The following is a 13,612-nucleotide window of genomic DNA, read 5'->3' on the forward strand; positions in this document are numbered from 1 at the left end:
CCTCTGGGAAACTAATTTCAACATGCTACGATTTTGGGACACACTAATTCTGATTTCGAATACTATTTAAGGATGGATAGTATGCGAATTTGGATGCAGCATGTTTTTATATTTTCTATTTCTTCTCTGCATTTCACCTCTTCTCTAGTTTGCTTCCTAATCTAGTTATCTAATCAAACTGCTACTGTATATTACGAATGTTGACGGCTCTTTGACGAATTGCTTTTGTGCATCTTGTTTGGGTCTTTAGATAATTTCCCTTATATAAAGTAACCTATTAGCAGTGGTAGGTAGATTACTTACAAATTGTAAACGGTAAATATTTTATTTTAAGGGGTTTGACAGAAAGAAAAAAAAATTGGAAATCCCTGCATTACATGGTTTGCAAAATTATTTAAATGACATTTGTGAATATAGTTCAAGCTAAATGGTATGGCACACAATAGGATTTTTTGAAAGGAAAATTTAAAGGAGAAAAAAGAAGAATTAGGGCGAATCAATTAATTGTGAGCCTGGAGCACAAAAGCAGTCTTAAGTCGCTGGGGTATATTTGTAGCAATAGCCAAAAAAACATTGTATGGGTCAAAATTATCGATTTTTCTTTTATGCCAAAAATCATTAGGATATTAAGTAAAGATCATGTTCCATGAAGATATTTTGTAAATTTCCTACCGTAAATATATCAAAACCTAATTTTTGATTAGTAATATGCATTACTAAGAACTTCATTTGGACAACTTTAAAGGAGATTTTCTCAATATTTTGATTTTTTTGCACCCTCAGATTCCAGATTTTCAAATAGCTGTATCCTAACAAACCATACATCAATGGAAAGCTTATTTATTCAGCTTTCGGATTATGTATAAATCTCAATAATAAAAAAAAAAGTCCCTTATGACTGGTTTTGTGGTCCTGGGTCACAATTATGAATTTACTGCCATTGTGTGAATAATATGTAATGATGTAATCCATAAAAAAGTAACTAATCTGATTATGAGCATTTTAAAATGTAATATACTGTAATTACAAGTACTTAATTTTTGGAATCTGCCTATCAGTAGCATAAACAAACTAAACGCTGAACAGATTAATCCAAAAATATTTAGATATTTTCCCATTCTGTAGTCTGTTTTGTGTCAGAACTTAAGAATCAGTGCTGTTAAAGTAAACACAAACAGAAAATTTCACTAGCCTTTATTTACCAGAGGAACACATGCAACTAGAATTATCACTCCATCATTACCATCTTTAAGGAGAACAGAAGCGTCCGTAAAACAGAATGCTGTTGGAGGGATTATGACGGATGAAGAAAAGAAACGGATGATCTGCAATGAAGGTTTTTGGGTCTAATGGCATTGAGGTTGTAAAACCGACGGTGGCGGTGGCTGCAGCCGCTTCGGTTCCTTCCTCGTTTACTTCAACGAAGGCTTTATGAATCACCCGTCAGCACCAGGTCATTGTTAGGCGACATGCCTGAAAGATTCACCTTCTGCCCATCAAAAACATCCTCCATTCCCATGCTGATCAGAAGACTCTTCATGTCATAGGTTTCCTCCATCTTGAATCTGGGCAGAGATACTTGAACTTCCTGTCGAAGCATCTTGCTGGGTTTGGTCCACTCCATGAGCTTCTCGTAGGTCAGTGCCTTTTCAAGCTGGATAATACGAGAGTCGTGTTAATGTGTGTCTATTTCTTTTTCATTTAAAAATACATTAATAATGCATACAGTCATACAGATTCTTCAATGACTTATATAATAATGCAGCATTAACCAGCAATTCCAAATAATGAAAAAACACACCATATAATCTGTGCTGTCTCACCTTCTGAAGGCCAGTGGTTTCATCTTGAATCTCGTTAGGAAGGATGATCAACATACTGAGATTCTTCCCGACATACGGCAGCTCCAGAACCTGACTGTCCATCTCTGGGATGAAGGCCAGAGGAAACTTTGATTCCTGATGCATCATCTTCACTGGTTTAGTTTGAGTCTGCAAAGCATAAAGATGTCACAAGTCCTCATATTTCATGACTGTTAAGAATATTTTAAAAAAGAGCTTACTTTGTTCAGCTTAAACTGTCCATCTCTGGTGGCTTCCTTTGGGAATTTCTTCTCCCAGTTCCCCTTGAAGTAGATGGCGTTCACCAAGACTAGTTTTGTTGCATCATGGACACTTCCTTGTGGCAGCAAATTCTTGATCTTTTCTAAAATTCAAAATAACATGAGCATTGAGCAAATGGTTTGAAATGGAAAATGAGCATTGGTTTGAACTGATTCACACACATGAATCAATTTCATCTCTACTTAAGTCTAGACTAGTTCTTTGGAGTTTTGATATACTTGATTTTGTTAGCAATATTAAAGGCAGAGTGAGTGATTTCTGGTAGCCAATGTTGATATTTGAAATCACCAAAACAAACACGCCTCTACCCCAAAAGGGTCTTGCCCCTATTTTGATAGCTCCGCCCCACATATACGTACGCAACCCAGGCAACGATTAGTTCTGTGAAACAAAGCAAAACCAATGTTACACCGTGTCTACGGACGTGAGCAAACTGCTGCCGGGTTCTATTTATGACATGCTGACACAAATTTCAAATGGTTTTCAACGGTCGTTTGATCGCGTCCAGTGTAGGCAGACTTTAGCTGTTGTAGACACAGTGTTACTCACCTATTGAGAAGAAACAAAGCAACCTCGGCGTCCGATCGCAGGCCTCCGCTCCTTGAGTTCTCTCCAGCGCTGGAAAGCTGATCCGATATTTACACGGGTCCTACTTCTTGCCTTATTGTTCCACAGACGTTTTCCTCTTGTTTTTTATCCGCCATCTCTATCTCTCTGTCGCTCGGCTCGGCTAATGTCCATCCCATGCACTGAACGCGCTCTCCTCCACATCACGAGTAGACACGCCCCTTATTGCTGATTGGCTACAAGTTTGTTTTGCGATTCGGCCCGAATCAGTTTTATAAAGTGTTTTTGAAAAATCACTTACTCTGCCTTTAAGTTAAACATCACTGTGAATGAAACAGTGACTTTAATGCACATTTTATTTATCTATTAAGTTTACGATTCTATTAGATCTGTGTCATGAGCTTTGAGACAGATTATTTAATAGTTTAACTCATAGAGTTATCAAGCCAAACATGGTCTTTGAAAAACATTTTGCTGAACCTAAAATGCAGCAAAAAAAAAAACATCAAAGAATTAGTATTTGTAGAATAAGTTTAAAATTCATGCTGGTTTTCACCTTGAGTGTTTTTCTCCACCCATTTGTTGATGTTGACACGCGCAGCCTCTGATTTCTTCTTAAAGTCCACCTCCTCCAGTTCGGCTTTATAGTATGTTTTTTGTGTCATTAAGGTATTTCTGTAACAGAGCAAACCTACTGAGGTGAATATTTCCAGAACCTTGCCGTTTAATGCCATGAACAAACATTGAATTATTTGCTTTGAGTCTTACCTCAACAAACTGGTAGGATTGCTCTCCATAAAGGCGATTGGCAAGACTCAACACATACTGGACTCCTGGTTTCTTCAGTTCACTCATGAGCTTGTTGAAGCTGGAATGAATTTGGTCCTCTTTAACATGTGGAGCTGGAGTCGCGGCGCCGGGTTTGGGAGGATTGGTAAAGCCCAGGACCTTCACAGTGTTGTCGAGGCAGAAATGATAAAGATAACTGAACTATTCTGATAATTTCAATATCTATTGTGAATGCAATGCTCATATAAATAAATAAATGTTCAAAAATGTTCTTTATGCCATTGAACCATTTTTCTTAGTGTGAAGAAGATTTTAAAAACTCCAAAGAACCATTTGTGCAATGGAAAGCTTCTATGTTAAAGGTTCTTAATGGAAACTAAAAACGGCCCTTTTTCAGTCCAGAACGATAAACTGCAATGTCTATAATGTACAGTAAGAGTCCGAAGACAGAGCTACAGGGAGACAGGAAGGACAGCTGATCGTCCTTGTAATGCCAGACCACATGTGACTATATTACCCTGAGATATATCCGGGAACTTGCAAGTACCTTGGTGGAAGTGTGAAGTAACATCTCACAGCAAGTACTGGCAAATCTTTCTCAGTCTATTAAGATGAGATGCACAGTAGAACTTAAAGCAGCCGGTGGACACACCACATCCTGACTGCTACTTTTGAAATTGACCATCACTCTGTTCAAGAATTCATTATTCCATTTATGTTCACCAAATTTCTGTGAAATTTGTTCCATTTATGTCTCAGTTGTTGAATCTTTTTATGTTCATACAAATACTTACATATAATAAGTAATTTGATGGAAAAAAGCACTTGAAAGTGGGAGGATGTAATTTTTTTTTTGCTATATATATATATATAAATAATTATATTCTGAACAACTGGCCATAAAAATGCATAAGTGTGAGATCACCTTAAACATCTGCACCGCTGTGTTTCCTTTTGCTCCGAGCGACACCATGGCGAGAGCCGAGGAGATGCTGATCGGAGAGTAGAACACATTTTTTGATGTGTTTCCTCCGCTGATCTTCTTGAACAGGTTTAGAGAGAACTGTGTGTTTGCTGCAGATAAACGCTCCATTTTCACAAGCTGAGCAAGAAATAGCGGTTGTTTAAATAACAGCAGATTTTAAGTTAGACACACATTCTTCATTAACACACGCTGTTAGCTTTATTAGATCTGTTTTAATCAATAATGCATATTACTGAGTACATTTCATATACAGCAAAGTACCTTTAACAGAGTTCAGTAAAATCATTACCTGGAATAATCAGCAGAAATGATGAAGCTTCCCAGCGTGTCTGAGTTGAATGAATGGCCAGTTATGGGTGTCAGTTTAATAAATGATGCCTCACCCTAAAACAAATAGTCTTTAATCCAGGTTCAGCCTTCCTGTAAAATACAAATTATTGTTTCGAATATTAATTGATATACTTAAATTGAATGATTCATTCTTCTTTTCACTCTTTGTTTACAGTAAATTAAGAGTGTGTAGGTGTAGAAACAAAAGCTGAGTACAAGAAAGATGAATCATAATTGTATTACTGTAATATGCTCTGGTCCCATCCCTGCTTACCGTGGTGACGAGATACATAGCAGACTGGCGTCACTCAATGGCTGGATGTCTAAGTGGTGTCCGCAGAATAACATAGGTTTCATAGATAATTGGATGAGATTTTGGGGCAGACCTGACCTGTTGAAAAGTGATGGTCTTCATCCCTCCTGGGGTGGTGCCGCTTTTTGCACTTATCTGTTGTGTCTGGCCTTGCTTTGTGACAGTGGGCATGTCAGATGTTTGGTTGCGTAAAATAGCTCATGTGTTGTGGATACATGCCTCATGAAACACCTTTTCCTTATCTGATATAATTATATATAAATATAGCCTATTATGTACTGTATACAGGGATGGGCAGTATTTCAGATAAATGTATGTAAAATACGTATTTGAAATACAAAATACTATTTTGTATATAATGCTGCCTTCCAATTCAAGTGCCTTGCTTTCAGAATGAACAGGAATCACAGAGGACACCAGAAAAAAAAAAAAAAAACATTTTGGAAAGCCAAAATGTATTGAAGATATTTAATTTGGAATAAAATGTAGTGTCCCATTCGTTGACAACCATATAAACATTCACAGCCCTATTTAGTCAGCTTGCTAACAATTCTGAATGTTCAGCAAAATGCATGCTATTTTGCTGTGTATAAAGCATACAAAATGCTTGAAATGGTTATTCATATACAGTATGTAAGATATGCACTACTTTAACATAGCTTTTGTGGGGGAAAAAAAAGGCGATAAAGTGTACCCACCACATTGTTTTTGCCTCAGCCATATTTAAAATTTATGGCACCCCCAACTTGGGAACTGAGGTATCAAAATGATCTCTGAGTTTACCAGTAGTAAATATGACAATGACGTTCATGTCCCAGTTCCAAATAGGGAGCTTATAATTATTCATAATAATTCCAATAGCATGTGAGGGCAGCATATTTTACATACATTACTGCTTGCTATGGCTGGGGGATATGTATGCAATATATATGTGGGTGAGTAATAAAGTGTGAATTGATTGAACTTTTTCTATATCGTTTATATATCAGGGTATGCAAATATATCTGTGCAGCTATTAGTGGGCATGGGGTTACTGGCACGTAAGGGGTGTCCAATCATGCTCCTGGAGGGCCACCGTCTTGCAGAGTTTAGCTGCAACCCTAATCAAACACACCTGAACCAGCTAATCAAGTTCTCACTGGGCATACTAGAAACTTCCAGGCAGGTGTGTTGAGGCAAGTTGGAGCTAAACTCTGCAGGACAGCGTCCCTCCAGGAGCGAGTTTGGACAGCACTGTCTTAGAACGATAAAGAAACATGGAAAAATGAGCAAGTAATGCAAAATCAGTGAGTGCTTGATATTAAAAAGAGTTAATAAAAGTGCAATATGGCGTGAAAGAGAACTCTTAAGTAGGCCGGTTTTCTGTGTGCACCCCAAGACAAAGATAACTATAACAATAACAATAAAGATGTTGGTGAAAATCAAGTTTTTAATGTTGTTTATATGTCTATGTGGCACTTTTAATATGCTTTGAGACAAACCACGTGCAAATATATCAGTCAACACCTTTGCTGAGTAATTTCTCCTTAAAACTTCAGAGTACCAAAGAAGGGCACAAGAACCGCTCCTGTTTCCTATACCATCACAAAGAGGTAACCAATCCTGTCAACATGAGGGGCGGGACTAATGCTGCCTTCCAGACAGATCGGAATTTGGATTTTTCCTACTTCTTAGAAATCTGGAACGCCACTCAAAGTGGGACATTCGATCTCTGAACTTGGGGTACATCTTCTACTTTCATTTTTGCCTTTTATCAGCTGTTTTCAAACCGATTTGATGTTTATTCTGTTTTTGGCATAATTGACCCAAAACCATGACAGGCTGTCGTTGTGTTGTGGCGACATCACATGGTCAACATATGAATGTTAGAACTCACTGAGGTCTGAAGTGGGACATTTAATTTGAACGCAGCGTTACTCCCCTGCCTCTCTACGAGGTTCAAAGCGTTTGTGGATGCTGATTTTTAGAAGTCAGCTGTCTGATTCTGAGCTGACCACCCTAGTAAAAAAGTACATTTATTTCATAATAAGTAATTAACATATGTACTGACATATCGCTCGAGACTTACTGAACTAACAATTATAATTAAACTTTATTTGGAGTACTACTTGTGCACAATGCACATTTCTTAATATTAAGCCTAAAATGTGTTTTAATATCACTATTAATAAGGATTATATGACCTCTGTATAATAACAGTCTTTAAATGCATATTTAAAGTGTACCTAAGGTATACTTGCAACATTTCCACTTTAGCACAATCAAGTTAAAAGTTTAAAGCGACAGACGACATAACTGCAGCGCATGCTTAGAATATGCTATTATAGTAATCTTTATAGTTATCATTTTTGGTGTGAATGGGCCTTAATAGTGATACTTCACTGGATGGCCAGTTTCACATGAATTTTGTGTATTTTCAAAATACAAAACACTGTATTTGTATTTAAATAAAAATTTTTTCCTCACAGTATTTTTATTTTAAATAAATGTTCATGTATTTACGCCCATCCCTGACTGTATATAATTACTCTAGTGAATTGAGATGCTACTACAGTTGCCATTTAAGTCAAGAGACTTAAGAAACAAGACTATGCTAGAGACTTTATTTTTCCTTCAATTCTATCACAAGAGATCTGCAACCCAATTTTCTGTATATGGGTTTGTTCACTAGGGGGGCTCTAACATAATCAATATCAATAAATTAAATATAGACCCAAACTGGTTTGGGAGTTTTAGAGAATTTTCCTTATATAAAGTAACCTATTAGTAGCATAAAAAATGTTAAACAAATTATTTCCAAAAACAAATGGATATTTTTCCATTCTGTAGCTCGTTCAGAACTCAGTACTCAATTATTTATGTACTTTATATATACTCAAGTTCAATCAATTATTTAATAGAGCCTTTATTTACCAGAGGAACACATGCAATTAGAATTATCACTCCATCATTACCATCTTCAAGGGGAACAGAAGCGTCCGTAAAACAGAATGCTGTTGGAGGGATTATGACGGATGAAGAAAAGGAAGGGATGGTCTGCAATAAAGGTTTTCGGGGTTAATGACATTGAGAATCCTGAGATGACAACGCCGGTGGCTGCAGCCGCTTCGGTTCCTTCCTCATTTACTTCAACGAAGGCTTTATGAATCACCTTCGACACCACCAGGTCGTTGTTAGGCGACATGCCTGAAAGATTCACCTTCTGCCCATCAAACACATCCTCCATTCCCATGCTGATCAGAAGACTCTTCATGTCATAGGTTTCCTCCATCTTGAATCTGGGCGGAGATAGTTGAACTTCCTGTCGAAGCATCTTGCTGGGTTTGGTCCACTCCATGAGCTTCTCGTAGGTCAGTGCCTTTTCAAGCTGCATAATAAGGGAGTCGTGTTAATGGTCATGTGTCTGTTAGTATGAAATGAGGTCTGTTTGTACAGCATCAATGATGTGATAATTTTTGTGTTCCGATAGATCGTTTCAAGAATACATTATACAATAAAATTATACAAAATGCAAGTCATGCAAATAGTAGCTCGAATACAACTCTTCAATAACTTATAAATTTATGCAGCACTAATCATATAAATTATACAGTGACCGAGATAACTCAAGTCACTGCAACTTAAGAAAACACATGCAAATAGAAAAGGCACCAGCAAATTAAGAAAACATCTTCATCCGTTTGACAACACATGCGCTGCAAATACTAACAACGCAACCAAATACAGAAAAGCATTGCAAGTAGCACAGACCACAATGGACATGTTTCAAGGGGACCCCAACAACCCTTAGGAAAATTAACCATGGTTTTATTATAGTCAAAGTGTAGTAACCATGTTTTTTGGTGTATTGATTACCATTTGTATAACCACAGTTGTACAAATACCATGGTTAAACTATGGTTAATAAAGTGAAAAAAGTAGGTTAGCCAGCTTACACAACGCTTCCCAGTTACAGTAACTGTGTATTTCATCAGCTTATTTAGGCTAATAATATCCCCCCCAAAAAAGCTAAGGAGTCATATGTGATCCTGGAGCACAAAAGCAGTCTTAAGTCGCTGGGGTATATTTGTAGCAATAGCCAAAAATACATTGTATGGGTCAAAATTGATTTTTCTTTTATGCCAAAAATCATTAGGATATTAAGTAAAGATCATGTTCCGTGAAGATATTTAGTAAATTTCCTACTGTAAATATATTAACTTAATTTTTGATTAGTAATATGCATTGCTAAGAACTTCATTTGGACAACTTTAAAGGCAATTTTCTCAATATTTTGATTTTTTGCCCCCTCAGATTCCAGATTTTCAAATAGCTGTATCTCGGCCGAATAATATCCTGTCTTAACAAACCATGCATCAATGGAAAGCTTATTTTCAATTCAGCTTTCATATGATGTATAAATCTCGATTTCGAAAAATTGACCCTTATGACTGGTTTTGTGGTCCAGGGTCACATATTATGATCAGGATGTTAAAATAAACCAAAATCTCACCTTTCAGAGTAGACATTGATAAGCATGTCCCAGCCAGGTTTGTCACTTGTTGCGGTTCCCTTAAACATTTCCGATGTGTCTGTGCGTATTCGCAGCTCGTTTCTGTATTTGGTTAGGTTGTGATTATTGGCAGCACGTGTTGTCAAACTGATGAAGATATCTTCTTAATTTGTTGGTGTTCAGCAAAAAGACACGTAAACCATGTGCTAAAGCTGGATGTCTCTAAAATTATACTAAAAGGCCTTTTACTTGTCAACAAATATATACTATCAGTTTGATGACAGAAGGCATGTAGTTGTTTGTGTGCAACAGCTTTTTCAGCAAAAAAAAAAAAAAACTTGCAAATTTGCAAAACAAATATGATGCAGGATTTATAGGGTTAAGCAATTCCACATAATGGAACAACGCCATATACTATATATACCAGCAGAATCTGTGCTGTCTCACCTTCTGAAGGCCAGTGGTTTCATCTTGAATCTCGTTAGGAAGGATGATCAACATACTGAGATTCTTCCCGACATACGGCAGCTCCAGAACCTGACTGTCCATCTCTAGGATGAAGGCCAGAGGAAACTTTGATTCCTGATGCATCATCTTCACTGGTTTAGTTCGAGTCTGCCAAGCATCAATAGATCAATAGAAACATGTCACAACTCATATTTCATGACTGCTAAAAATAGTTTAAAAAGAGCATGAAATCTCACCTTGTTCAGCTTAAACTGTCCATCTCTGGTAGCTTCCTTTGGGAATTTCTTCTCCCAGTTCCCCTTGAAGTAGATGGCGTTCACCAAGACCAGTCTCGTCATCGCATCGATGGATCCCTGTGGGAGCAAGTCCTTGATCTTCTCTGAAATTCAAATGGACATTTTCCACTTTAGGCACTGGTTTGAACTGATTCACATATGAATAACACAAATGAATCACCAAAAATACTATTAAAGCATCTGTCTCAAAGCTCATGACAACGTTCTTACGGAAATGCAAACTTAATGTTGCTTAATTTAACCCTGTTATCAAAGTATATCAAAACTTTAAACTCCGAAGAGCTAACAGGGAATGTTCTCTGGCAAGGTTCCCTCAAAGTTATGAACAAATGTTCTCAAAACATTAGCACAAAACATTATTTATACATTGTTCATTAAACATCTTTTTTTGAAGCGTTTTAGTTGGACATTCGTCTAATGTTTTTTAAATGTTACTATGTGTTTCAGAATGTTCAGAGATGTTTGCAAAATGAAAAAATGGAATGTGTTTACTTTTTAAAAATGTTTTTAGAACATTTAAAAAACTGGTTGTTTTGAACATTCAGAAATAATGTTTTAAGGGAATGTTAGCAAAATGTTCTTATAACATATTTTTGTTAGCTAGGTAGCTCAACTCAAGAACCCTATAAAGCCTAACATGGCCCTTGAAAAGTCATTTTGCTGATCTTAAAGTGCAGGAAAAAAATTCAAAGAATTTTTACTTGTAGAGTAACTTTAAAATTCAGAATAAGTTCATGCTGGTTTTCACCTTGAGTGTTTTTCTCCACCCATTTGTTGATGTCGACACGCGCAGCCTCTGATTTCTTCTTGAAGTCCACCTCCTCCAGTCCGGCTTCATAGTATATTTTTGCGTCATTGAGGAATTTCTGCAACATTGCAAATCGATTGAGGTGCAAATGAAATTAGAGTTGAGAACATTTCCAGAACCTCCAGTGAGTCTTACCTCGACAAACTGGTAGGATTGCTCTCCGTAGAGGCGGTTGGCAAGACTCAACACATACGGGGCTCCTGGTTTCTTCAGTTCACTCATGAGCTTGTTGAAGCTGGAATGAATTTGGTCCTCAGTTTTTTGTCCAGGTGTGGGCTGAGCAGGAGATTTCTGTTTGTATCAACAATATCAAATTTAATCCCCAAGACTACATGCACCACTACAGCAAATACATTGCAATCATAAAGTCGTGAGGTTAGTGTTTCATGTAAATACTCATACTGAACCTTGAGTTCAGCAGGTATCTCAAACTTCTGGGTTTGTTGCGTCAATGTTGGTTCATGTTGACCCTTGACGCCGCAGGGCATCTGGGGCTTCTGGTCTTGTTGATGAGGTGCTGGAGTTGCGGCATCAGGCTTGGCAGGATTGTTAAAACCCAAAACCTACACAGCATTATTGTATATAAATGCATTTTTAATTCTGAACAACTGGCCATAAAAATTTCATAAGTGTGAGATCACCTTAAACATCTGCACCGCTGTGTTTCCTTTTGCTCCGAGCGACACCATGGCCAGAGCTGAAGAGACGCTGATCGGAGAGTAGAACACATTTCCTGATGTGTTTCCTCCATTGATCTTCTTGAACAGGTTTAGAGAGAACTGGGTGTTTGCTGAAGACAAACGCTCCATTTTTTCAAGCTGCGCAAGAAATAGCAATAGTTTAAATAACAGCAGATATGAAGGTGGACAGATCTAAACTGCATACAGAAAAGCACCTCTAACAAACAGAGTTCAGTAAAAGTATTACCTGGAAATGAAATGAAGAAGTCTGAAACCAGCAGAAATGAAGAAGTTCCCAGCGTGACTGAGGCGAATGAATTAACCAGTATGGGTGTCAGTCTAATAAATAAAGCCTCGCCCTAATCTATTAATCCAAGTTCAGCCTTCTTGTACAATAAGAATGAACGTTTCTATTATTATATTGATATATTTCTCCACTTGGAACACCATCAAACGTAAACTGAATGATTCATTCTTCATTTCACTCCTTTATCATAAAATTCTAATAAAAGTGTTTGTAGCTGAGAACATAGGAATGATAAATCAAAATTGTATTATTCACAGTTTGTCATTTTTAATCCTAATGTCTGTGCAATCCGATAAACGCAGCAAGCCACACCTGCCTCATTGACACAAATCATGTAGATGGCCAGGTCTCTCACCCTTTACCAACAAATGATCAATAAAATGACACATCGCTAGAGATCAGCTTTCTGCAGAAAAAGCAGCCAAAACATATACTTTTATTGCAACTGGCTAGAAGTTCTATATTAAAACAGAACACAAATACAAGATGGTTTAACCTAGAACAATTAGATAAATTTAACTACACAAAAACCCATTTGCATTATGCCTACACACTTCGTAAACCAGGGCTGGTTACGGGGATGTTAGAGGTGCCAAGCACCCTCAAACGAAAGCAAGAGCACCCAGTTCTCCAGTGCGTAGTTGTGCTCGTGCTCTGAGCGCATCAAAGAATCCACTGAACGCTCAAAACGAGTTTTTTTTGGTGTCCAGTAGAAAACACCCCCTTAAGGACTGTGTAATTTTTTTTCTGTGAAACAAAAGTTAAATGTGTCCAGAATAGTTATCATAGTTTTAGTGACAATGACATAAATGATAAATCAAGTATGAAAAATGTCTAGAGTTTTCATGCTATTATATTTTTAACAAAAATTTAATTTGTACCAAGGGGTCGTTTTGCCCCACAGGTGGGATAAAATGCCCCCATCTGACAAAGCAATTTGCTTTATACATTTACAGCAAAATCAGTGTACAGGCAGTTTTAGCTTAAAATTAAAAGGAATATAATCAATAATTATGAATTACAAAATTATAATAGCCTATTTGAAATATATTGTTAGCTGATGCTAACTGGCTAGCTAACTAGCTACCTGATGCTAACTTGAGGTAATTTTTACATATAAAGTCCAAATATTTTTATTCAACCACCTAGTTAGAATACATTTGATGAACAATCAAAGGATTTGATGTTCAGAACAGAGTAACTACAGTAATTGTGGTAAGAAAATTATTTCTGGCATATATATAACTGCCTATCACAAATTACAACATCGTATTATAAATATAGTGTATAAAATAGTCTGTCATATACATTATTAACCATAGTAAATATAACATTTTAGTATATTAAACTATAATGTTTTAGCAACGAGTTCCAGAAGCTTTAAATACCTTTAATGTGAAGGTGGAATCGTATCAATATTGCTTTTTCTTGTTATGTAACACTTCAGAGATTTA

At 36.8% G+C, this 13,612-nt stretch overlaps 1 protein-coding gene and 1 pseudogene across 1 annotated transcript; both read right to left on the reverse strand.

Annotated features, from left to right (window-relative positions):
- Positions 1–1,212: 1,212 nt before the first annotated feature.
- Positions 1,213–4,572, reverse strand: LOC107726717 (leukocyte elastase inhibitor-like; annotated as a pseudogene).
- Positions 4,573–8,066: 3,494 nt separating this feature from the next.
- LOC107726716 (leukocyte elastase inhibitor-like) lies at positions 8,067–11,980 on the reverse strand. Its single transcript, XM_016536408.1, has 7 exons — positions 11,813–11,980; positions 11,579–11,734; positions 11,307–11,462; positions 11,112–11,229; positions 10,304–10,446; positions 10,047–10,214; positions 8,067–8,474 (listed from the first exon to the last, which is right to left on the reverse strand). Exons 1-7 carry the CDS (start codon positions 11,978–11,980, stop codon positions 8,067–8,069), a joined length of 1,317 nt encoding a protein of 438 aa, XP_016391894.1.
- Positions 11,981–13,612: the final 1,632 nt, after the last annotated feature.

Source organism: Sinocyclocheilus rhinocerous, unplaced genomic scaffold, assembly GCF_001515625.1.
Source record: "Sinocyclocheilus rhinocerous isolate Xijiao unplaced genomic scaffold, SAMN03320098_v1.1 scaffold2201, whole genome shotgun sequence".
Classification (NCBI taxonomy): domain Eukaryota; kingdom Metazoa; phylum Chordata; class Actinopteri; order Cypriniformes; family Cyprinidae; genus Sinocyclocheilus; species Sinocyclocheilus rhinocerous.